General features: G+C 38.6%; 1 protein-coding gene across 14 annotated transcripts in view; it reads right to left on the bottom strand.

Annotated features, from left to right (window-relative positions):
* Positions 1 to 26,042, bottom strand: part of SNAP91 (synaptosome associated protein 91) — a 153,789-nt gene extending 127,747 nt beyond the window's left edge. For 12 of the 14 annotated variants that reach the window (XM_040474074.1, XM_040474073.1, XM_040474067.1 and 9 more), the window contains exons 1-2: positions 25,933 to 26,042; positions 24,463 to 24,622 (exon numbers count right to left, since the gene is read on the bottom strand). In XM_040474074.1, coding sequence (XP_040330008.1) covers positions 24,463 to 24,592 — 130 coding nt within the window. In that variant the 5' untranslated portion in view covers positions 24,593 to 24,622; positions 25,933 to 26,042. Of the gene's footprint in view, positions 1 to 24,462; positions 24,623 to 25,014; positions 25,210 to 25,516; positions 25,648 to 25,932 lie in introns of those variants that run through there. The other 2 variants (XM_040474060.1, XM_040474062.1) reach the window with 2 other exon arrangements.
* Positions 26,043 to 26,937: the final 895 nt, after the last annotated feature.

Genomic DNA, 26,937 nt, shown 5'->3' on the forward strand with positions numbered 1-26,937 from the left:
CAAACTTTTCTTTAGTGCTGTTTCACATGGGGGTATGACTGAATAAGGATGAGATGAAGGCCAATTTCCACAGAGATTAGAAATAACTTGAGGCATTCTTACCAGCGCGTTTACAACTGCACACTTGGTGAATTAACAATGATGTTGTTTTTGTTGTTGTTGATGGGCATGAAAGTCTGTTTAGGCACTCCTAGTGCCTTGCTTTAATAAAAGGTATGTTCACTAGGTTTTGGCTTTCTTGGACAGTAATTCTTATGTAAACACTTAAGCCATGGATTAAGGTCAAGTTTATCAAGTTTTGATAGTGAAGAATGGATTTAACATGATTGATTTGATTGTAGTCAGCCAGATATTCTGTGCCTCATTTAAGCTAGTTGTTAACTCTTAAGCTTGCCGAGTTCATATGGGGGTTTGATGAGCTCTCGTAATATAAACAGAGTAAAGTGTTCAGTGGGATTCGTGGTAAAATATCAGTCACTTCAAGTGAGTATGGGTACTGCATGGATTTAGTTGTTTTTATTTAAACTGTGACAATGAAAGACACCATTTTAAGAAAAAAATAGCAAGTTATTCCATGCTTTTCAGGAAATCCTAATATCCTAAATGGGTCATATGTTTGTGATGAAGTTCACTTGAAATTCAGCTACAATTTAACTGTGGTTAGAACTTCCAAATCATACCTGTATCACAACATACCAAGAACATAAATACAATTAATAATATGGTGGGGCGCCTGGGTGGCGCAGTCGGTTAAGCGTCCGACTTCAGCCAGGTCATGATCTCACGGTCCGTGAGTTCGAGCCCTGCGTCAGGCTCTTCTGGGCTGATGGCTCAGAGCCTGGAGCCTGTTTCTGATTCTGTGTCTCCCTCTCTCTCTGCCCCTCCCCCATTCATGCTCTGTCTCTCTCTGTCCCAAAAAATAAATAAACGTTGAAAAAAAAATTAAAAAAAAAAATAATATGGTTAATAATATTCTTTCCTACATATATTTCTTTTCCTTCTACTATACTTTAAGCTCATCTTAGGCAGAGACCATTATGCTTATCCATGCAGACATCTGGGGAAAGGGCATTTGAGGCAGAGAAAAGAGTTGGTGCCAATACAGTGGCTTCCCTGACTTGTTCAGAAACAGTAAGAGGCCGATGTGCCTGCAGTCCAGTGTGAGGTGGAGGGGGCAGAGGCCAGATCTTATAGGGCCTTGAAGGGCCATTCCAAAGGCTTTTAGATTTTGGGGTGAGTGAAATGGAGGGTTTTTAATGTTTGTTTAGAGAAAGAAAACAAGTGTGTGTGTGGGCAAGAGACAGAAAGAGAAAGAGGGAGAGAAACCCAAGTAGGCTCTCTACTGACTGTGTGGAACCCCACAAAGGACTTGATCCAATGAACCATAAGGTCATGACCTGAGCCGAAATCAAGACCTGGATGCTTAACTGACTGAGCCACCCAGGTGCCCCTGAAATGGAGATTTTGAGCAGAGCAGTGCCATGACTAGAATCACGTTTAAAAGGATCACTCTAGCTGTTGTGTTGAGAATGCACTGTTGGGGCTGGGGGTAAGGATGGAAGCAGAATTAGGCAGCTATTGCAGGAATCCTGGTAACAGATAATGGTGGCTAGGATTGGATGGTGGCAGTGGAGGTGGTGACAAGTGGTTGGATATATATGTTTTGCAGACAGGCAGAGCCAAAAGGTTTTCCCGACTAAATAAATATGGGGTAGGAAAGAAAGAAGAGTCAAGAATGACTTTAATGACAAACGACTGGATAGATGAAGTTGCTGTCAAATAAGATTCAGAAGACTGACATGAGATTAAACAGGTTTGTGGGCAAGATAAAGAGTCCAGCCTTCAATGCACTGAGTGTAAGAGCCTGAAAATGTTTTCAAACTGAAGAAATTTGCCTCCATAGTTTGTCCAACTAACAGTGTTAGATTCCCCTGGTCTCCTAGGCCTCCTTCTCCTTCAAAACAAGCTCATAGCTTCAGGAGCAGAATTTCCTTTCCCAGCTAACCTCTCCATTTTATCTGGTTGGTTTTTCCTTGTTCAGGCCTTCATTATCACTTGACTCACTCTAGTATCTTTATCTGATCTTGATTGTCCCTAATGAGGCTGTTTTCTACATAACCTGATGTATATTCCTAAAAAATAAATCTGATGATGGTACACTCCTATTTAAAACTCTGGACGGGTTTCTCACTGCTTTCCAAAATAAAACTTATTTTATTTTTAAGTTGGCCTCTGTGGAGGCCTCTGTGATTTTTTACTACGCTGTCTCACCCTACTTTTCTTTTCACTACATACTAAATATGTCCTGGGTAGTCATGCGTCTTTGTCTGGCAAACTCTTATTCATCCCCCAATACCCAGCCAAACACCAGTACTTCAGAAAAGCCTTTCCCAACAACTTTCAGGCAAAACTGGCCATTCCCTCTTATGTGTTTTCCCAATATATTCATAACTTCACTGTTTAACTTATAATGGCTTATCATTACTGGCTTGCTTCTATATCTATCTTATGAGGCTCTCAATAGAGGGTGCTTGTCTCATCTCTGTTTTCCACAATATCTCACTAGTTTCTATGCTCTGCTTACTGAGTCCCCGAAGGAATTAAGTATTACTCACAGGGAGCAAAACTACCTGTTCAAGATCTATCAACTTCAAGTGTGCCACCCTTCAAGGATCAGGGTGAGGCTTAGAACATCCTCTCATTCTATCTGCAACATTAGAGATGAAGACATTTAGGGGCACCCAAAGAAAGAGAAGCTGGTAGCAGGGACAAACAGCTTAATGACAAAGCAGCCATCGTGGTAACTGAACTGTCAATCAGCCCTTTATATTTGAATATATTGCAATCTTTAGAACGTGTCTATGAGACTACATGGCACAGCTTTCAAATAATCATCCACTTAAACTCTAGAAATTAAAAATTCCATTTTGGCTCTCCTATCAAGTTATGAAACTATAAAAGCAAGAAAACTAACCCTAGCAGAGTATACTATGGTCTTCAATAAACATTTGTTGAACACAGCAATGATGAATGAACCTTAAAACATTTTGCTCACATAAAAACCGGTAAAAAAAAAAAAAAAACAAAAACAAACAGGTGAAAAAGTAAACACAAAACATGCACTAAAAATGGAAACTTCCAAATAACTTCAGGATAAATATTTTAAAAATCTGGTAAATATTAACCTAATTTCAGTATTAACCCTTTACCCTGTTATCTAAGTTTAAAAATCAAGAGAGAGGATAGTAAAGAAAAGAATGAGTTCTTAAATTTAGAAAATTTTTGACATCAGTCCTCAAAAAACTATGGATATAAATATCACATGTTTGATTTCCTATTAAACTATGTCAAACATTTGTCTCCAAACCTCCTCTTTTGCTTCATGTCAGTTGCCTTACTTTTCTTTATTTTCTATCCTACACATGCTGACATTTAACTCTCCACCTTTCCTGTAGGATATAAAATTTTATCTTCAGTGATTTAGAGTAACTGTATTCATTTTTTTTCCTTTTACTTCCTTTCCATTTGTCATCATTTACTTTATTTTCATTATATATATTAAATTTTTAAATTAATCTTAGTTTCCTCCTACCTACTCTACCCTATCTCTGAACAATTCATTAAAATTATCTTTGCATTTGTTTGATTACTATAAAAAATACTCTCAGGTAAGTTTTCTGAAACATAGGGAAAAAGAGCCTATTAGGGTCTTCCTAATGATTATGGACATGGAACAATAACTTAATTTGACTATTTTAATTTTTTCCAGGGAATGGTTTCTAATAGTGCTGTGAGGAACAAATCTCTCCTTGAGGAATAAATAATACCGTTATTCAAGACAAATGTAACACATTTCTGAAGTACCTCTCCTGTAGCACAACTTTTTAAGAGACCTTTGATCTCAATATCTTTATTTTGCTCTATAATCCAAAAGAGACTAGAATATATTTTGAGATCTCAAAATTAGTCAGGAAGCACATGCTAAATAAAAGTTTGCAAGTCTAAGAAAACACAATTCTGCTCAGTAACACATTACTATTCTCTATTAAAGCAATAATTAAATAATAATTAAATAATTAAACTCCATTCTCTATTAAAGCAATAGGTACACTGAACAAGTTGTTTTGTTTGGTTGGTTATGTCCATGCTGACTAATGTGACTCCAGAAAAGAAAGCACCAATGTTGCAAAATCCTATATGTTTTCATAGAAGTTTGGAAATAGGAATAGTGAATCTTTAGCTCAAAAGGGACAAGTCTTAGAACTTTAGCAATTTCTTTTTTTATATCTCATTCCTTAACACCCTTCAATTTTATCTTTTCAGCATGCACTATAAGAAAATGGATATGGGTAGTATTAGTTTGGTTCCCATATTAAAAGTCCAAAAATAACTTAAATTAGTATGGGAAAGAAATTAATTTTTCTAAAAACATTCATATAATATAAAGAAAACTATTTAAACTACAAACTATATAACTCAGCTTTATATAAGATAACGAAGATTGGATATACAGGATGGATCATACTGTGATGCAGAAATTGCTAATATTCCATTTTTTATGCATTTCAATTCCAGTATTCTTACTACTAACAATTCCTGGATTTTTAATATTAAAATTTTAATTCAAGAATGGTACTCCTGAATCAAGGCAAGTGTTTGCTCTTTCCACAATTTTCACAGAAGCTTGTCAAGTTTAGCAGTTTAATTAAACAAAAAACACACAAAAATGCTTAAAAATAAAAGAGCTCATATTTATTACCTATTTAAGATTTTGACAAACTCTCAGAATTATAACTTGCCTAAAGTTATACTGTATCTGGTTTATTGGTTTATTGATAGTTACAGATTCTTAACCACAACTGTATAGCTTACTGATAGCTAGAAGGATAAAATTCTTATATGTAAAATTTTAAATGATTCAATTATCCAGCTAACAGTTTTTCAAAATGTCTTCAACTAAATGAACATAGTACCCTTAACATTATTAATTATTAAGTTTTGTTACACAGTGATGTTTTGTTCACCTTTCTGTTAGTATTAAAAACTAACTCCTTAAAATATATTTCACTATTAGTATATACAATATAAATCAAGATTCACCATGAAAACTGACCTTACTTTTCAACCAATTTTATTGCCAGTTCAAAATTTTTTTCCAAATATCAAAAAAATATATATTTCCTCAAAGGCAACTCATTAATGCCTAATGCAAAACAGTCTATTTAGGGCCTCTCCCTTTCTATTCATGTCTTCAATTATAACCAGAGAGTAGTACAAAATGCTAAGGCCCAACAATAAAGGCACTCCACATATTTTAGTTTTATCCCTTCCTGTATGTCTTAAACATTTCCACGGACAACTACTATTATTTTTAAGAAGGAATAACCTTCTTTTACTAAAAGACTATATTTGAAAGTTTTAATATCTAAAAAATGCTAAGTATAAACTTATACCACTAAGTCTCAGTGTATTTTAGGAGATTATTTTAATCAAACACAAGTTACACTAATATTTTTATAATTAGTACTAACATTTGTCAACAGAACAAAAACAAAATCATGCAAACATACAGTGAGGGTTTAACTATCCCTATTCTCTTTTCACATGTTCTCAGAATAAACTATTATCTCTCAAGTATCGCAAGATCAGCACAGAGTAGCTAAGGCTGGTCTTCTTTTGCATATTTACTGCCGCATGCAGGACCTGAAAGGTACCCAGGAAGATAACTGTTGGGGCTCAAAAGGTTTTTGCCTCTAATAACAATAATTTGGAGAGTAATTTAGGGTCTAAGTTTGTTGTTATTCCTGTTTTTAACAAATCTATTCATTTGAGTGTTACCATATCCCCAGGATGCCTTAGAAAATAAGAGATTGGGGCCCAAAGAAATAAAGTTAATCTGGCCAATATCATGGCCCTAAAGCAACAGAGCCTGGAATTCCACCAGGTCCTCTGATCACTAATCAGTACTCCTCCTGCTGTAGCTTCCATCACCTCCCGAAGTCCTGAATTAACACATATGATAAAATAAAAGCTTCAGTGTCAAGCTATCAAAAGACATAACCCATGAGGGGTGAGACTAGCTCAGGAACAGTCATTTGAACCCAACCTGTCCACCTTTTTTCCCATGAGCCAGAGGAGGGACTTTGCAGGGATTTTGCCCATCTAGCTAATTTGCTAATAAACTGTCTTTATATCCCACCCCCTGTTTTTCCTTCCTAAAACAATCACATGGTGCTTTAACTGATTTTTCTTTGGATTATTGCTACTTGTGACACCAGACACACACACAAGCAAAAAAACATGTGGCAAAGGAAATAAAACCCACTGTCTTAACAGAATCCCTGATAAAGTCCTGACTTCTCCCCTCATTATCTGTGGGACCTTGGATGAGTTCCCTAACCTCTTCAGGCCTTCTTTTCCTTCTCTGTAAAGTAAGGATAACAGTATTTACCTCACAGGAGTTTGTGAGGATGGCAGCAATCGATAGCATACATGTGCATACATAGCATACATGTGCCATGCACAATGCTCATGTGTGAGCATCCCTCCTTCACCCCAGAGAATCCCTTTATTCATCAAAAAGTGAATAAAAACCACCTTACATTAAAAAAGAAACCATATCCATGTAGGTACCTAAGTAACAACTCAAAGAAAACTCCTTGGTACTAAAATTCAAATATGCTTTGTATAACATATCTAAAGGCAATTGATTAGAATCAGACCTGATGCCTGAAAGTTTAGATCTTAAATGCAAATTTTCAAACATCTGTTCCCTGTCTCACACTGGCCCTAACAGTCTCTGTTAATGCAAAACAGACAACCAGGAACAACACCCTGTGGCTATCAGAGCAAGGAAGAACTACTCCCCATGGCCTAACCACACAAATCACTGAATTACTAGATTATAAATTAGTTTATTTATTTTTGGGGGTGAGGCAGAGAGAAAGGGAGAGAATCCCAAGCAGTATCTGCACTGTCAGTGTGGAGACTGCCTCAGAGTTTGAACTCATGAACTGTGAGATCATGACCTCAGCTGAAATCAAGAGTCACCTAGGTGCCCTGAATTAACTGACTGAGCCACCCAGGTGCCCTGAATTACTAGATGTTAAAGACAAGATCACTGTCAGACGAATTCTAGGTTTGGCACCATCCAAGTTGAATGCCAATCTTGGGTTCTAGGTAAATCCAGCAAATGCTTTGCCTTACTATCTTGCATGGATAAACTGCCTAGCCGAGTGATGGCAAATGTGTTTCATCCTGAGTGTCAACTATGATTGATAGCAGAAATCCAAAGTATTGTCTATGGATGCACCAGGAGGCCAAATCAAAGCTCTGAAGAAACCTGTGCCAGGATCAATCTGCAATGTCTGCCAAGGATGGAGAAATATGCAATGAGTCTACTGGCTGGCCACTAGTCATCCATTTCCAGAATCATCTGATCTCACTGAAAAAGAAAATGATAGTATCTAGCTTATTATTAGATATTAATGACCACACTACTATAGCAGTGAAATCCCTGGAGATCTAGGTGGCATACAATAAGTGTTTTTATAGGTGACAAGCTATAATCCAATTTCTTTTTCCATGGACATTATAGAGTCAATACTATGTGTTCACATCCCATTTCCTTCTCCTCCTGGATTCACAACTAGTCTTCATTTCCCACCTTCTCCTAGTGAGGCCACTGTGTTCTTGCCAATGGAATATAGGCCAAATGATGTCTAGACCTGGACCTAAATCTTCCCCTGCAATACTGCCCCCAACTCGACTATCTTCCTTCCTCTGTTATATATGCATAGAATTCAGTGGTGAAATCCTAAGTGATAGAATCCCTAGAAGGAAGGTGCCATCCACAGCAGACTGTGATGTGAGCAAGAAATAAAACTCAGATCAAGCCACTAGTTCTTGGGATTCCCAACAAGGTAATTCTGGTTAAGACCAACAGCCATAGTATCATGCGTACTCACAGAGACAAACCATGACCTGAGCAAAGCAAATCAGAATTCTTCCCTATGAATTTGTAAAACTCTAGGAAGATAATTCCTTTCTCTTGGTGAGGCTGTGGTGATGTGAACCTGGGAGCTTTAGTCCACTGTGTTTCCAGACTCACTGAGAAAGTTAATTTGTGAGACTGAAGCACGTGTTCTGTCACTATTGTGTGAAATGGAGGTGAGAGAAACAGGAGGTGGAGGAAGAATCCTAAACAAGCACCAGGGAGGTCGAGTTCACCCTGCCTTTACCTCAGCTTGATTACAAGGGCCAAAATGATCCTGTCTTTGCCCAAATTAGTTTCATCTATATTCCTGTAACTCATAATCAAACTAGTCATGACTAATATGGGTATAAAGTAGGAAGTAAAAATCCTTCAACACACAGATAGCATTTTGACAAATATTCTACCTAAATATGTATAACAAACTTATCTAAATCTTAAAAAATGAAAATTAGACCATACCTAATAAATTGTCTTCACATGTCAGATATACTTTAACAACCTCATTTTTCAAAGATGCCCAGATCTTATTGTTTGGACACCCATCATTTTTTAATCAAGTATTTAGGTGTATTCAATTTTGTACTCCTATATACATTGCTACAACAAACATCTTTGAATGCACGCTTTTCTCTATTATGCCAACTATTTATCAGAGATAAATTTATAGCAGTCAAATTGCTGTGTCAAAGGATCTTTAAGAGTTTTGACTGATATTGCCAATTTTCTCTCCCAAATATTCGCACCAATTTACATTCCCACCAATTGAGTGCCCAATTTATACTCTTATTTTTCCACCTGAAAAAGTAATGCTGAACTCAACTGAAGAAACACTTCTAAGTTCACAGCATTACTGCATGAATTGATTAGTACAACAATCCAAAGAAGGGCCAAAGTCACTAGGTTCCACTGATATATATATATATACATACACACACGCACACATATAGAGACAGAGTGAGAGAGCAAGAGAGAAAACAGACCCTTGACAGACTAATGTTACTGCAGCACACAGTTTTTCATAAAATGCAATAAAGTATAACTAAAAATTAAGTGACTCTTTTGGAACCATGATGGGCTCCCTTGTGGGGAAAAAAGGAAGTACAAAACAACAAAGCAAAAAGGAGATGCAGGTGTTAACAGTGGGTTCAGCCTGTTGTTAGCACATCCTAAAATCAGCTTTCCATGGAACCTTCCAAGGGTGCACTCATGCTAATTAGTGGCAGGCAAAAACCAGAATGTTAAATGTAAAATGCTTAATGAAGAGCCCAGAAAAACATGAACACGTCGCAACCCTCGTGAATTAGGGAGACAAAAATTACAAAACTTTGTGAAGCCATGGCCAAACTGAATGGTTTAGGCAGATGATGGAGGGTCTGTAAAGCATACAGTTTGAAGCTAATCAAGTTGACATTGAGATTATAGAAAGTTTTCTAAAATTACATTCCAGCTTTTAAGGAAAAATAATAAAATATTTCCTGGTATTTTTAATACTTCTCTTAAGGAAAAGAATTACAGAAGATGATAATGTGGAAACAACTAGCTTTGGAAAGAACAGGAGAACAATAAAATTCTTCACTTGGATATTTACTTAACCTCAATATTAATAACTTAGGTTTTTTCTTTGACAGTAACAGACTAACAAACCCAGCGAAACATGGCATAAACGTACTTAGATACACATAATATATATGGTGATTTGGGGGGGTTACTTTTGATTTTTTTTGGTTTGTTTTGGACTGTTAACAGTTAAGCCTGATTATAAAATTCTATTATTTCACTGGTAATAGTTAAGGAATGTTATAAATTCTGTCATCAAAAAATAAGGTCGAACTAAAAGGCCTTTAAAGTTTGTTTAATACACAGTTTTTAAGACTTTCAACTAAGTTACACACATCTGTAACCTTTTTAGTCTTCACTGTCACCAATGGCAGAGGTAGCATTCTCTGGTGTTAGCACTATGACCCAACAACCAAGCAACAGACAAAAAGAGGAAAAAGATAAAAAGAGGTCAGACTGGCAAGGCGCATCCTAGAATGCCATTAGGGGCTGCTTCGTGACTGTCCACTGTGCCAGAAGTGCCCTGGGTTTGGTTTGCATTTATGGTGAATTTGAATTCAGACTTCTAAAGTGTATGTGGGTGTGTATGTATATATGTTTAAATATTTTTCCATTTCCCATGTGACTCACACAGATATTATTTCCTGGCATCAACAGAGCAATCAGAACTAGGTGAACAAAACAATAACCCATTAAGGCACCTGCTCAAGGCAGACAGATAGGAATTATTCAGGATTAACCCATATAGAATGTATAGTTTTTCCTCCTTGGCACTTAGCTTCCTTATCTGTGAAAATGAAGGTTCCCTCCAGCTTTAGAAGGCCCTCCACATCTGGTCACCATCCACAACTCAGCTCTTGCTTCTTAACATTCTTAGCCTTCTTAAATTTAGTTTTCCAGTAACCCTTAAATTATTTAAATTCCTACAGTGTGCCCTGCTCTCTCTGAACCTCTTCTTAGAGAAGGGTGCAGCAGCTCCTATCTGTCCCTCACCTACGTAGTCCACTCATTCTTCCGGTCTGAGCTTAAACATCACTTCAGCAATGTACCTCCATTGGGGTCTTTACTTCCCCTGTTAGCACTTAATTCTTTTTGAGCCACTCATAATTATTTCTTTCATTTTCTCCCCTAATAAGCTGCCAAGAACTATATGTATCTTGTTCACCATGTTATCCTTGCCTCTTGGAATGATTCCTGACATTTAGTAAACACCCAATATTTGTTAAATGAATAAATAATGGCATCGTGCTAAATAAGCTACTAAAAGCCTCAATACTGAAAGTAATTTCTAATTTCTACAAACAAGTGAAATTAAAGCCAAATTAAATATGCTAACATTTATTGCTCTCTTTACAAAGCAAACACAACCCAAAATTTTAGCTTAAGCTTGTCCCCTTTCTTCATAGCTTTTCTAAAACCCTCAATGGTGATATTATCATGTTAGTGAATCATGAATGGTGAATATCATTTCAATGAAAATTAAAAGTATACAGCTACTTTGAAATAATGTTTTTCTTCTATAACTATCCCTACTACTCATAATGTATACACTCGTGAATTATAAGGTGGATACTGAAAAACAACGCTACCTAACTGCATCCAACTCAAAACAAACTAAAGCAAATAGGTACCCACATATACACACAATAAATGCTAGTGAAGAATTTTCTCTAATATTAATAATCATATACTACCTAATTATTGATGACATCCATCAAGAGAAGTACACATATGCTTTAACTTACAACCAAAAAAATCTTTTCACGTCAGGATATAATTTTCTCCCAAATAACATTTTTATCATGTCACAGGAATGCAAGTGTTAAAAGACCATCAGGAAATGTACAGCTATGTACATTAAGCAACTTAATGTTTCTTTTAGTTGTTTTATTTCCTCTAATATTACACTTTGGTTTTCAAAACCTTGAGAGAAAATGAATCAAGTTAAACTCCTTGCTCTTCTGAAAGGTTAGCAAGTAAAAGTAAAATCTTTAAAGAGAAAGTTTATAAGAACAAAAAAGTTCTGAAATTTGGGAGATGTGAAATCTGAAATAAAAAATCATTCACTAAAGGTTTACCAAAACCGGCTCCCATGCTATGTTTGGTGTTAGAGATAAGGCAGCCTCAATGAAACTGCAGAATAGAGGGAACAAGAAATTCTACTAAACAGGATCCCTCTGCAGCCCCGTGAGTGATATGGCAGGGATGCATGCATGGGGGGCCATCAAAGTCCTGAGAAAGAATGACTAAACTAGGTTTTGGAAGTGAAATTTTAAAAATACGTTAAAACACAGAAACTGCATAAAGGACAAAAAGTAATACAGAGAATAGATGAACCTAATGAATTTCAAAGTTTCTCAGGAATGAACTGTGGTGTGTATGGGGAGTGGAAGGAAAGAACAGAGGATAGGAAAACAGGCTGCTTGCATCTCTAGCATACAGGAAAAAAGCACACCTGATAATTTGGGTAAATATTACTGTCATCCTTCCACTCATTTGGGTGACCTCACAAGAAAATAAGAGCAATCCCCAAGGCCAAAACAGAAAGAAGATGCAGAAAAACACACGGCAAAGTGATACTGAAGAGCAGGCTGCTTGAGGCCATGTGTTAATCTGAGAGGCCAGGAGGCTTAGATTTTAACAGCCCTATGGGGAACAGGAAACAAGGTCTTGAGACTAAGCAAGGTGACTAGTTGGAATAAAGACCTCCACAGAAAGCTGGGATCCTCAAAGGGTTACTCCGTTTGTAAAATAAGAAGAAAAAACAAAAACAAAAAAGAACAACTTCCAGCAAAGGAAGACAAAAGCTCGTCCTACTCAGTCTAGGTTCTGGGTAAATGAAGGAAAAAGAAGAAATATCTAGGGCTTTTATAACCATAGCTTTTCCCTTGTCCAAGTTGGTGACTCATATTTAGACTACAGATTCACACTCCTCTATCCAAGACCCTCAGAGCCATATGTGTTTCAGAATTTAGGATTGTTCAGATTTTACAAAAGTAAAATGGTACATATGCCATATATTAACATATGCCATATATTAACATACGCCATATATTAACATAACACCCCAGTCGAATCTGGACAGCAGACTATAATACAACAATATTTCTGTAGTTTGTATGTAGTTCAACATACAAACTTTGATGGTAGGAAACATAAAGACTGGATAAGGTCAAGTTCTGCTATAAAATGTTTTATAAAAAAGAACTTTGGTATTCTGAGCCTTTTAGACTTTGAATTACACACCTAGACTTGCACTGGATGGGAAACTCCAATAGCAGAAACCACCTTAAGGTGCCCACAGGACAGTAGCACTTGTGGGATTTGACAGAAGCAAACACAAATCCTCTCTAGGTTATCCTAAATTTTCAGGATTCCCACATATGAAGTCCAAAATTATAAAACACGTGAGGAAACATTTCACAATAGTCAGTCAGTCAAAAACAGTAGCAGACACAGAACTTCATGTAATGGATCTATGAGATACAAATATAAAGTGAACTGTGTTCCAAATGGTGAATAAACAAAAGAGGAACTCAAAAATGTGAGTAAGAAATCTATGTCATCCAAAAAAGAGCAAATTTGAAAAGTTTCAAAAATGAAAAATATTAATGAATAAAATTCGAAACGAAAGGATGAGTAAAAGCAGACACAACATAAAGAGATAATTAATAAACTGGAAGATACCTGAAAAACAAAGCATGCTAAACAGTAAAAAAAGCATTTGAAACTATAAATGTTATATAAGGATATAATGAGATAGAAGAATATAATGAAAAGATTTAGTGTTAAGAGGATAAATAAAAGAAAGCCACATCTAAGAGGAAGGAATGCTTCCAAATTCATTCTATGAGGCCAGCACTGCCCTGATACCAAACCAGATAAAGACACCACAAAAAAAGAGAACTATAGGCCAGTATCTCTGATGAACATAGATGCAAAAATCCTCAAAATATTACCAAACCAACAATACATTAACAAATCATTCACTACAATCAAGTGGGATTTATTCCAGGCATGCAAAGGTGGTTCATTATTTGTAAATCAATGCAATATATCACATCAATAAGAGAAAGGAAAAAAATCATATTATTATTTCAATAGATGTAGAAAAAGCATTTGGCAAAGTACAACATCCATTCATGATAAAAATCCTCAACAAAGTCAGTTTAGAGAGAACATACCTCAACATAATAAAGACCATATACAAAAAATCCATAGCTAATATCATACTCAATGGTGAAAAATGGAGAGCTCTTCCCCTAAGATCAGGAACAAAATCATGTCCATTCTCACCACTTTTATTCAACATAGTTCTGGAAGTCCTACTAGCCACAGCAGACAAGAACAAGAAATAAAAGCATTCAAAATTGGCAAGGAAGAAGTAAAACTTTCACTATTTTCAGATGACATGATCTAGAAAACCCAAAGATGTCACCAAAAAACTACTAGAGCAGGTAAATGAATTCATTAAGGTCACAGGATACAAAATCAAAATACAGGAATCTGTTGTATTTCTATATAGTAATAATAAAGTAGTAGAAAGCAAAATTAAGAAAACAATCCCATTTACAATTGCACCAAAATAAATACATAAATAAAATGCCTAGGAATAAACTTAACCAAGGAAGTGAAAGACCTAGACTCTGAAAACTATAAAGTACTGATGAAAGAAATTCAGGATGATACAAAGAAATGGAAAGACATTCTATGCTCATGGCTTTGAAAGAATATTGTTAAAATTTCTATACTACTGAAAGCAATCTATAGATTTAATGAAATCCCTACCAAAATACCAACATAATTTTTCACTGAACTAGAAACAAACAATCCTAAAATCTGTACAGAACCACAAAAGAAAAGAAAAGAAAATCCAAATAGCTAAAGCAGTCTTGAAAAACAAGAACAAAACTGGAGGGATCACAATCCCAGATATCAAGATACACTACAAAGCTATAGTAATTAAAACAGTATGGTACAAGCACAAAAACAGACACATAGATCAATGGAACAGAATAGAGACCCCAGAAGTAAACCCACTACTATATGGTCAATTAATTTCCAACAAAGGAGGCAAGAATATGCAATGGGAAACAGTCTCTTCAACAAAAGGTGCTGGGAAAACTGGACAGCTACATGCCAAAGAATGAAACTGGGACACTTTGTTACACTATACACAAAAATAAATTCAAAATGGATTAAGGACCTAAATGTGAGATGTGAAGTCATAAAAATCCTAGAAAAGAGCACATGCAGTAATTTCTCCAACATCAGTTACAGCAATATTTTTCTGATGTGTCCCCTGAGGCAAGGGAAACGAAAGCAAAAATAAACTATTGGGACTACATCAAAATAAAAAGCTTCTGCATAGTGAAGGAAACAATAAAACTAAAAGACAGCCTACTGAATAGGAGAAGATATTTGCAAATGACATATCTGAATAAGGGTTAGTAACCAAAATCTACAAAGAATGTATATAACTCAGAACCAAAAAAAAGTCAAATAATCTAAGTAAAAAATGGACAGAAGACATGAACAGACATGTCTCCAAAGAAGACACATAGATGGCCAACAAACACATGAAAGATGCTCAATATCACTTCTCATCAGGGAAGTACAAATCAAAACTATAGTGAGTATCACTTCATGTCTGCCAGAATAGCTAAGCCAAAAACACAAGAAACAGTGTGTTGGTGAGGATGTGGAGAAAAAGGAACCCTCTTGCAATGTTGGTGGGAATACAAACTGGTACAGCCATTATACAGTATGGAGATTCCCGGAAAATAAAAAATAAAACTATCATATCATCCAGTAATTCCACTGCTGGGTAATTACTCAAAGAATATGAAAACGCTAATTAAAAAAGATATATACATCCCTATGTTTACTGCAGAATTATTTACAATAGACAATTTTTTTTTCAACGTTTATTTATTTTTGGGACAGAGAGAGACAGAGCATGAACGGGGGAGGGGCAGAGAGAGAGGGAGACACAGAATCGGAAACAGGCTCCAGGCTCTGAGCCATCAGCCCAGAGCCCGACGTGGGGCTCGAACTCACGGACCGCGAGATCGTGACCTGGCTGAAGTCGGACGCTTAACCGACTGCGCCACCCAGGTGCCCCTACAATAGACAATTTATGGACATAGTCCAAGTTTCCATCAATAGATGAATGGGATTAAGAAGATGTGGTATACACACATACACATACGCACACACAATGGAATATTACTCAGCCATAAAAATAATGAAATCTTGCCATTTGCAACACCACAGATGGATCTAGAGAGTATAATGCTAAATGAAATAAGTCAGCTTGAGAAAGTCAAACGCCATATTATTTCACCCATATGTGGAACTTAAGAAACAAAACAAAGAACAACAACAAAAAAGAGAGAAACCAAAACATAGAGAGCAAACTGATGGTTATCAGAGGAAAGGTGGGAGCGGATGAGTGAAACAGATGAGGAGGATTAAGAGTGATGAGCACTAAGTAATGTATACAACTGTTGAATCACTATATGGTACCTGTGAAACTAAAACAACACTGTTATATTAACTATACTGAAATTAAAATTAAAAAAAAAGCTACATTTATACACATATGCACTACAGCAGGACAAGATAAGATTTTAGAAGCTGCCACAAGTACTAAGAGATTACCTAAAGACATGTAGACTCATAGATGACTTCTTACAAGGAACAACAGTAGCCAAAAGAGTGAAATTATGTTCCAAGAAAAAACAACTATATATAAACTATATAGAAAAAAAATACATATATATAAGATATATGAACTATCATTCAAAAATATGGACAAATTTATCTTTAGACAAAAATAGAGTTTACTACTAAAGAGCCTCACTTAAGGAGCTTTAAAAGGATATAGTTCTGGAAAATCTTAGACATAATGAAGGAATGGTAAAGTCAAGGAGGGTTTACCTGCATATACACTGCCTGTATCAAATAATAATGTCTAACTGTGGGAGTTAAAACTATGATAGAATTAAAACACTAGCCAACATAGCATGTAAGTGAGAAGTGGGTGACTGAAGTTTCTAAATTTCTCTTCTTTAGGAGAAAATAAAAAGATACTGTTCTACTTTAGACTTTAAGTAGATATACTACATTTTTAAAGGTGATCATGAAAAGAAACAGAAATAATATGTATTTTAAGCTTTCAAACTATAGAAAGAGAAAGTTGGAATTAAAGCACAAACTGAAGTAAATGAAAGGAGGGGGCAAAAAACAATCGTGGAGAAGTGGTAAGGGCAAATCACTAATGGTCATGTCCGTTGTTATGGTGGTGGTAGTGGCAGTAATGGTATGAGTAAGGGCAACAGTAGCACCAATAGCGATTGTACTAGAAACAGCGGTAGTCATAACTGATGTTCAGTGCACATTTGTGAGTCAAGCTCTGGGCCAGGTATTTCACATGCATAATATCTCACCAAAGATAACACGTAGGTAACATTACTCACCTTTGTTTTACAAATGAGGTTTGTAACTGATTTAAACCAAGGCAGAAACAGTTAAGAAGGACATTTCAGAGAGTTTTTTTAACAACTGATCACTGACTGGATGTGACAGATGAGGGGAAACTCTCAAATTAGTGGCTTGACCAATTCGGTGGGCAATGCCTAGAACCTGACAACAATCCTAGTAGTTCACACTTGGGTTAAGCCAAAGACACAGGATATCCAAAGAGGGGTAGACTTGTGTTTGTTTTCTTTGGAATGGTGAGCTTCTGTTTCAAGAAGCTTGGCTGTGAAAGAAAGGCAAGGGACAACAGGTTGGCTGCTGGAAGAGGTCATAGAATCCAAGGAGGGCTGTGTGTCGGTGACCTTGTTTTACATGGAGATACTTGAAAATGCTCATGAGAGAGATAGGAGGAGAGGTTAAAGATACAGATGACAGAATAACTGATACAGAAAGGAGGAGAGTTATCATTTAAAATAAAAGTGCTGGGGCGCCTGGGTGGCTCAGTCGGTTGAGCGTCCGACTTCGGCTCAGGTCACGATCTTGCGGTCCGTGAGTTCGAGCCCCGCGTCAGGCTCTGGGCCAGAGCCTGGAGCCTGCTTCCGATTCTGTGTCTCCCTCTCTCTCTGCCCCTCCCCCGTTCATGCTCTGTCTCTCTCTGTCTCAAAAGTAAATAAATGTTTAAAAAAAAATTTTTTTTTTAAATAAAAAAAATAAAATAAAAGTGCTAACCCTGGGAGGATAATTAATGATCAGGCCAAAAAGCAAAACCACACAAAGTAGACAAAAATGCAGCTTCTCTCTTGAGTAGCCAGGAATGGCATATCACAAAATCCTTTAGAAAACATTAAATCCTTCTTAAAGATGCATAGTAGAGACATTTTATGTACACATGGGAAGGCAGGAGGGATCCTCACACATTTGGAACAAATGAAGAGAGAGCAGGAACCCAGGTGTAAAAAGGCTGTGGGGTTTTGGGTACAATTCTCTCTCTGGTTTGGGCTGTCATCAAGTTGCTCCTAGGAAGACTCCATCCTGTCTTATAGGTCATCATGCAACTGACACTGGGTATGCCATTCTACTATTCTCTCCTTAATGAGAAACAAAGCATAGAGCACATTACATAAACCCCTAAGAAAAAAGACAGCCAACATTTCCCTTCACAAGCAAATGGTGTTTCTCTGTAAAGAGAAAAGAATTTGCAAACAAGGTGGAACTGAATAAACATATTTTTTTTATTTTTTTAATGTTTATTTATTTTTTGGGGGAGAGAGAGAGAGAGAGAGAGCGAGCAAGCGGGGTAGGGGCAGAGAGAGAGGGAGACACAGATTCTGAGGCAGGCTCCAGGCTCTGAGCTGTCAGCACAGAGCTGGACGCAAACCACAAGATCATGACCTGAGCCAAAGTTGGACGCTCAACTGACTGAGCCACCCAGGCGCCCTGAATAAATATTTTTTAATGGAAAGAAATGGGGCTTTTCAAATTATTTAATTGAACTATGATTATATTTGAAGGCTCACTTAATAGCAGCTGGCTCAGGAGTTGAGCCACCTAAAATACAACTCTGTTAAGGAAAGCATCCTAGGCTCTCAGGGAAGAAGGTTATATGTCACTTCTGACCTTCTTTACAAAGTTACTGAAACCTAGATAAGCTCCAAGAACATCCCATCCCAGCATCAATCAATCTGAAAAGAGGAGGTAAGATATTTGGAAGGATATTTGTGAAAAGCTAAGAGATAGATCCATAGCAACTGAGTGCACAGATTAAATTACAAGACTTCAGCAGCCATTTATTAAACATTAAAGCTAATATGGCAATGTATCAAAAATCTAGATTTTAATCTAAAATACTACAAGCTAATATTGCAATTAATATATACATTTACCTACTCTTAATTTTATTTTTTTCTATATATACAAGTTTTGCAACTTTTAAAAAATTGTGAGTTACCAATTATATACTGGTTCTAAGAAAGTATCTGCTAACTACAGTGATCACCAAAGGAGAAAAAAATATCCAAAGTGACCCAGATAGAATATTATACCATAAAAAAAAAAAAAAGATTTCTCTGAAAATTTGGAAGTAAAAAGATCCAGGAAAAAACAGTTGATATAAAGCCTGCTTAACTATTTTAAGTCATTGTTTTTTAAAAATTTTTTAAATGTTTTTATTTATTTTTGAGACAGAGAGAGACACAGCATGAGCAGGGGAGGGGCAGAGAGAGGGGGAGACACAGAATCTGAAGCAGGCTCCAGGCTCTGAGCTGTCAGCACAGAGCCTTGATGCGGGGCTTGAACTTACAGACTGTGAGATCATGACCTGAGCTGAAGTCAGATGCCCAACTGACTGAGCCACCCCAGGCACCCCAATTTTAAGTCATTTCTAAAGCATGCTCCTTACTATTACCTGAGACTCTTTGCCACTCTTCTGCTTTTCCTGCTCCTGCCAGCCCCCAAACCTCACATGATCTCTCCACCCTCTCCCAGAATGCTGAGTGTTGTCTGGGAACATCACAGGACCATACAGATTGGCGTCTTTACAGATTTACTGTATAAATGATCATTGACTCGAATGCTTTTTCAGAAGTGATTTCCCCTGGCTCTTCCTCACTGCCTAAAAAATACTATCTCCTCCATCTCCACACCTAGACTGGGTCTTCTGGTGAAATCAAGGAGGAATGGAGCGTGCCTTGGTACAGAAAAATGAGAGGGTGTATTTAGTCAATAACAAATAGTGAAATGAGAACAAGTGGGATAAAAGTAAAATATGGGATTAAAAAAAAAGTGGGATAAAAAATAAAAAAAAAAGTAAAAAAGTAAAAAAAGTAAAAAAAAGTAAAATAAAAAATAAAAGTAAAAAAGTAAAAAAAAAAGTAAAATAAAAGTAAAAAAAAAAGTAAAAAAAGTAAAAAAAGTAAAAAAGTAAAAAAGTAAAAAAAAAAAAAGTAAAAAAGTGGGATAAAAGTAAAATAGAAGTAAAAAACACTTCTCATGTTGAAAGTTACTCTAGTGTTCAGTAAACTTTTATACATCGATCCTATTAATTTTATTCAATAGTCTTTATTTTTTGGATCTATGCACTATAGAAAGATTTTTTTCAGTTATCACAAGTATAAATATGGTATCAACTGAATTAGCATGCAAATAGCATTTCTATAAATCAAAATATATTTTATTTATACTAAGCAAGCTTCTGTAAAGCAAATAAACTTTTAAGGTTAAATTTTCATTATATATACTCACAATATGTCTTATTTGCAGATATTTTATGAATAAAATTAAAACAGTAGGAATCTTGTGGTAAGTTGCCAATATTTGCCTTGAATCAAAACATAATCCATATCTCCCACTACTTTTATAGATATTGTAATACGAAGTAACATCTTTTTCTTAATTTGGGAGGATAGAACTCATTTCTAAAATGACAGTCAGTATCCCTCAAACATAAGATTCAGAACTCGAATCACTTGTTCATTATGTAGCATAAGCTCATTATTAAAAACCCTCAAGATGTTTAAAATGGAAAAAAATTGCATTATTGATACCCAATTTGGCTTTTCATGAGGTTTGGTTTGATATAAATGTCTATGTTTAAATTTTGATAATGTTAAATAGGGTTTTTTAACCACAGGACATATATAGAAGTTGTTTGTAAGAGCTATTAACAGAAATGAATATTAGGCTGCCAAACTTTCCAAATTTCTCCCTGCAGGTGTTACATTGGGCCGATTCTATTTTTTGGTTGTTCTTTAACTGTGATACAGCACTTGGGCAGATACTAGGTGCCCTACTGGATCTTATCTCTTTATTATTTGACTTGGGCAGGCCATCAACTACAAAACAGAAAAGGAAAAGCAACTGAAATACACAACAGTTGTAACCAAAAGTTAAATACTTGCTGAATCCTGGATATTTCATGTGTTACCAAATAGGTACACAAAGTTACAAAGAAAAGGAAACAAAGATGTATAAAGGGACCCAGAAAAACTAATGTCAAACTAACATTGGTCAAGTATTTAATTTTCACGTGCAAGGAGCAAGATTATTATAGCAGAGTATGGAATAAAAGTTTTACATAATTCAAACATACCGTAAAATATATACTATAAAATATTAATTTATTTTTTAATGTTTATTTTGTGAGAGAGAGAATGTGCACGCATGCCCTCTCACAAGTGGGGGAGGAGAGAGAGGAAGAGAGAGAATACCAAGCAAGCTCCATGCTGTTAGCACAGAGCCTGACACAGGGCTCGATCTCATGAGCAGAACCGTGAGATCGTGACCTGAGCCAAAATCAAGAGTTGGACACTTAACCAACTGAGCCACCCAGGAGCCCCAATATTAATTTACTTTAAATTCAATAAATATCTGCTGATCATGGTGAAGCTTTTTCTGAATATATTTTTCCTCTAAGAAACTTACTGTTACTGAAAAGGGGGGAAATCTGAGACTATATGCCTAGAGTTTCTTTATCTCCACCTTCGCTCTGCCCTCAGATGTTAACAAATCATTCCTTTAAATGTTTAAATCACATACCATTAAGCATCATTTTATAAACCACTAGAATTAACCCCAATTTTCTTGGCCTATCAACCCAAACAGAAAAAAAAATCATATTTTAAACCAATACTTTAAATAATATTCAGAGACTATTCCATTAATCCAATATCTGCAAAAAAAATCACAAAACCATAAACTTTAATCTTATAACCTTCCAACCTAAATTCCAAACTAAAAAGTTATACACAAATCAAGCTAATTTTTTTTTTGTTTCCACTCTACATTATGCTCTTTTCCTCCCAACTACTATTTAGTATTTTCAATACTAAAACATTACTTAAGAGTGCTTCAATGCCTATAGGGAAACTTAGTTATGTGTTTGCATGTCCTAATAATGGATGTGACTCACTGTTATAACTGTTATGTTACCGAAAACCTGTGAAAAAATTGCTAAGGTAGTCTACTATTATTTAAAGGAACTTCACAAGGAATTCCAAGTAAAATGCCCTCTTAAAATGCATATAAATATAACAATATTTGTATACTCAAATTTTCCATGTCATTTTTTCTTAAGATAGGACATATCAATAATGTGATATCTATCTTTCCAAATTTTGCCCTAAGGTTGTATTTAAGTGCAGCTCTTTTATTTTATTACTTATTCAAAAACTAAAATGTTAAAAATAAAACTAATACTGTTCAGTGCTTGCCTTTTGCTCATTTTTTTAAGTGACCAAATTCAAAAGTCTTCATGCATACCATAGAGATTTGCAATAGAGCATGGGTTGTGCTGCATGATTTCACACAAAGCCATACAAACAGGATAGGTGTTTTGGAGATTAACCATTCAGGCTAATACTGTTCCTCCCCACAGCCCCCCACAGAAAATATTACTCAATAAGCCACAGACAATAGTTAAGTGCAGTGGTTAAAAGCTGTGAAAGTTAATTACCTTTCCTGAACCTGTTAAGCAGCAATAAATTAATAATGTAAAGCCCAGTGCCTGGCATATACTAACTGCTCAATAAATGTTTAGCTCTTATGATTATTCACACTAATTCAATACCAATTCCTGCTTCATCTGCTTCCTAAGTACAGAATCTCCCCCTTATGTTCCACATCTTCAAAATCACCCCACTCAGTAACATATGCTGGAGATACTGGAAAACCTCCCACCTTGAAAATTTTTAAGAGACTTTTCCAGATCTAAAATACTAAGGCGACTAAATATTTAGATATGGAAAAGTGGGTCTTTATCTGAATAATGTTTTGATGAAATGCTCAAACCTGTGAATGTTTATGATATGTATCAATATACTGATCTATCACTTTCATAGCATTTAGCAAATCAATAACCTATAACTTCTTTATTAATGAATATCTGCTAGACTGACACATACCTTTAAGACATGAGTCATCTTTCCAGAGTTGGGGAAACTGATGGAAAGATGGCTAAATGATTCAGCATGCTGCAGCAAAATGAGCTGGTCATGAATTTATAATTTCCACTCCTGTTAGGTGCCCTGGCCCTGGTGGCCTCTTCCTTCCTGTACTGCACATATAACACATGATACCATAATCAACAAATTTTGTTAGAAACTCCCCCAGGAAAGGGGTAATGGTGTTTTCCCCTCAGACAAGCTTCTAGAAGCAAAATTATTCAATTCTGTGACACAACAGCTTCACAAGCCTGGATGACCCTCACAATGTCCAGCTGTATGCTTCATCAAGCTGTGCTCTTACAGATAATAGGACTAAAGTCAATTCTAACACTGGTGCCATTTTCTCTGCTGCACAAGGCAGACACTGGGGAAGGCCTGAAGCAAAAGAAACTCAGAAAATGGGCATAGGAAATGGGTATGGCTATAGTTGTGTCTATTATGCCAGCACTGACCTTTATCAACAAACATCATAACAGAGCAGTTCCTAAGCAGGTCAACGAGACTGAACAGCTAGAGCTGAATCAGCTAGAGGACATGTGCTGATGGAGCCTTACCTATAAAGAGTCTCAACACCTAAACCCAGTGAGTGCCTTTTTCTAAGTCCCTGTTTGTCTTTCAATAACTAAGTATTTACAGCGTTAATCATGTGAAAATTTTATATCAGATTCTAAACTAGATTAAAGCTGTTTTCCATCAAATAACAAATATAAAAAGAAAGCATTATGAATGAAACGTTTTCATGTAAAAGTGCACCATCACAAATGCTGGAAAAAGCACATCCATTTTGTGACCACAGCAGTCATTCTGCCCAGCAGCTTCCGAGAATGGGACAAAGAAGTGTGCCAGGATGTGTAAAATGAAATCTCCACGATCTCTGAAGTTCAATTTCCTCATTCAATAGCTTGAATTTATTTCAGTTTGGTGTGGTTATGTACAACACACACTCACTCACTCACTCACACAAAACCTCAGCAGCCACAGTGAAAGAGATGACACTTTTAAAATGTATTTAGAAAACTAGGGTGATAAATGTGACCTTTTATAATTTCATCTTTTTCTTTTTGGGGGGTGGGGGAGGGTTATGACTGTTCAACCCCTGATTTCCTATAACCTGGATAAAGGAGTGGTGTGTGGAAAAAGAAAGAAAGGAAGAAAGAAAGAAAGAAAGAAAGAAAGAAAGAAAGGTGAAAAGTGCCTAATCCAGAATGTGCAATTTCTCAGTATTTCATAGTATTAATACATACAAGTTTTTTTGTTTTTTTTTTTTTTTTTTCTCCACCAAGACCTTGGAGGTCAACAGGAGAAAAAAAATGGCTCAAACACAAGGTTTCAGGGTTGCCCCAAAGCAACACCTCCACCTCTGGAGATTTGGAGCTCAGCTGGGAGTTCTGAAAGCCGCAGCATTACAGACTGCGAGCCCAGGCCGCACGCCGGCATCCAGGGCGCCTCTGCCATGCGCATGTCCCGCTTATATAAAAAGATGCTTACAGTCCAGGTGCTTTTTCTTGGGGCCCATCACTTCATGAGTGGTGGCTTTGCAGACCGCTCTCGCAACAGCGGAGCCTGTCACGCTGTATTGAGCGGCGGCGATCCGATCCGTGAGCGTTTGGCCCGACATCTTCTCCGGCCAAGTCTATCGCCTCCTCTTCTGTGGGAAAGAAGGGGAGATGGTCCTGCTTGAAACCCGCAGACCCTACCCTCCGAGCACCCCGGCCCTGCCTCTTCCAGCCGCACGGCGGCTCCCTTCTCCTCCGTCCCCGCCCTGGTACCACCTCTAGGAGCTAGCAAAACGCTAAGCCCCTCTCTTGCGACGCGATCTAAGGGTCTTGAACCAGAGTAGGTCTGTCACGGAGCCCCCTCCGGTTCCAGCCTCGTAACACCGTCCCCATCCCACTCCCCGTGCCTCCCGCCTCACCCCTCCGGCGCCCCCCTCCCCCCCAGTCAATCAGCACTTCGCCTGCAACCTGATCCCCGCGTGTCCGACCAGCTCCGGCGTGCGTCGGGGTTATTCCCTGGGCGCCGCGCCCACCGTGTGCCCACCTCTCGCTTGCCCGCCGCAGCGTTTCTTCCCAGTAGCCCGCAAGCTCCGGGGTCTGAATCGGATACCCAAGCCCTGGCCGTTTCCCTCCTCCTCCTCCTCCTCGCGCTGCTGCAGCAGTGGGCTCGTCCTCCTTCGGGCGCGGTGGAGATTATCCTAGCATTGCGCCATATTATGCCCTCTCCTCCCTTTCCTTCCTCACCGCCGCCTCCAAAGGCCCGCCGAGGCCCTACGCCCGGGTCCCCTCCCCTCGCCCCCAAATCCCCGCCGCAGGGGCCGCCCGGGGGCTCTGCGGAGGCGCCGGAGTCTCTCGGCGCCTCGCCCTTCCTGGCAGTGGAGCAGAGACGGGCTGACAGCCCAGCCCAGCCCCCCGCCCGCAATCGAGCGCGCCACGGAGCTGTCACCCAGCCGCTGCCCTTCTCCGCGCCCTAGGATTATCTTCTCAGGATCCGCGCGCTGCCCTGGCGCGGAGGAGGGGGCCGAGCAGGGGCCGCGGGTACTCACCCCGCCCCGGGAGCGGCGCCTCCCGCCGCAGGATGAGCGGAGCCCGGGCCGCCGAGGGAAGCCGCGCCGGGTGGGTGTGTGCGGCCGCGCGCGGAGCCGGTGCCCCGGGGCGCGATGCCTCCTGCCCTAGCCCGGCCCCCCGCCCTCCACTCCGCGGTCCCTGCGCCCGCCGCCCGTGGCCCCAGAAGCCTGTACCCGCCCGCCGCCGCCTCCTCCGCCGGCGCTGCCGCGTCTCTCTAGCGATCCGCGCCGCGTTCCCATCCCCGCCCCCACCTCAGCTGTGGCTGCTCCAACGAGTCAGGTGACGACGGCGGACTAACCCGGGCGAGCTCTCCGCGGAGCTCCTCGCGGCCCCCTCCCAGCTACTCACACACGCCGCCGCCCCCCCCCCCGCACCCCCGAGACGGCCGGCTTACAGGCAAGGGGGCGCCGCGCGCGAGCATCCCCGGCCGGCGCGAGACAAGAAGGAGGCGGGATGGCTGGGAGGCCGACACCCACCAGCCAACCACCCTCCGCGAGGCGCCCAGCAGCCCCTCCGCCTGCTAGACCCGCACCCGGCACGCACTGCGTGCGCGCGCACCGCGCACACCTGCGCGGCTACTGCGGGATTCGCGGAGGGCGGCGGGGGCGTTGGAGCAGCCCTGCCAGTGGGCTTCTCGAGTGCTGCTGTGAAGGCCAAGGTTCGGGCGTCGTCGCGCGCTGCCTGGCAGAGCCCAGCCCTTTCTCCTCTACATTCTGTCTCTGACATGCCCGCCTGTCCAAGGCTGCCTTGGCCCAGAAGGGCAGGGCGATTTAAATGTCAGATTCTGCAGGCACACGGTGCCCGTTGTCTGTGCCTCCTTAACTCCTTGGAGCTCCTCTACTTTTTTCAGTTACGTTTGGGAGCTGGGGTGGGCAGGTAATTCTAGCCATTTTGGTCTTAAACGGCTACTGAGGTCTGCTGCAAGTGCGAATACTGAACAAAACCAGCAGTCAAGGCCCAGATTATATCCACAGTAATTAATTGGTTGTGTAAGGAAAACTCTTTGTATCCTTAAAAAGTAACATCTGCCAATTAAATATAGTGTTTGAAGGTCTTAAGTATATTTGAATTGCATACAAGAATTTCTAAACAGGGTTTGGGGCTCGGTTAATAGTATCACGTGTTCACGTTTTCCAAGATTGTTATTTATTGTAATCTTAAAAAAAAAAAAAAACCTTTTACACTCTCGAAGTAGAATCAAGATCGGAACTTAAGTTGTGAATTCTTTTGATGTTTTTTTCTGGCTACAGGTGGCCACTATTGGGCCTTAAGGCCTTAAAATGTCTACCTATAGATAGCAAGTTTCTGTTGTGTACTCCTGTTCCCTGGCACAGTGTTCACTATGAAGTCATGATTTCATAGCTGTTGGGACTGATTCTAGCATTAGATAGAAGCCTGA

This window comes from Herpailurus yagouaroundi, unplaced genomic scaffold (assembly GCF_014898765.1).
Source record: "Herpailurus yagouaroundi ecotype Mexico unplaced genomic scaffold, PumYag 139, whole genome shotgun sequence".
Lineage (NCBI taxonomy): Eukaryota > Metazoa > Chordata > Mammalia > Carnivora > Felidae > Herpailurus > Herpailurus yagouaroundi.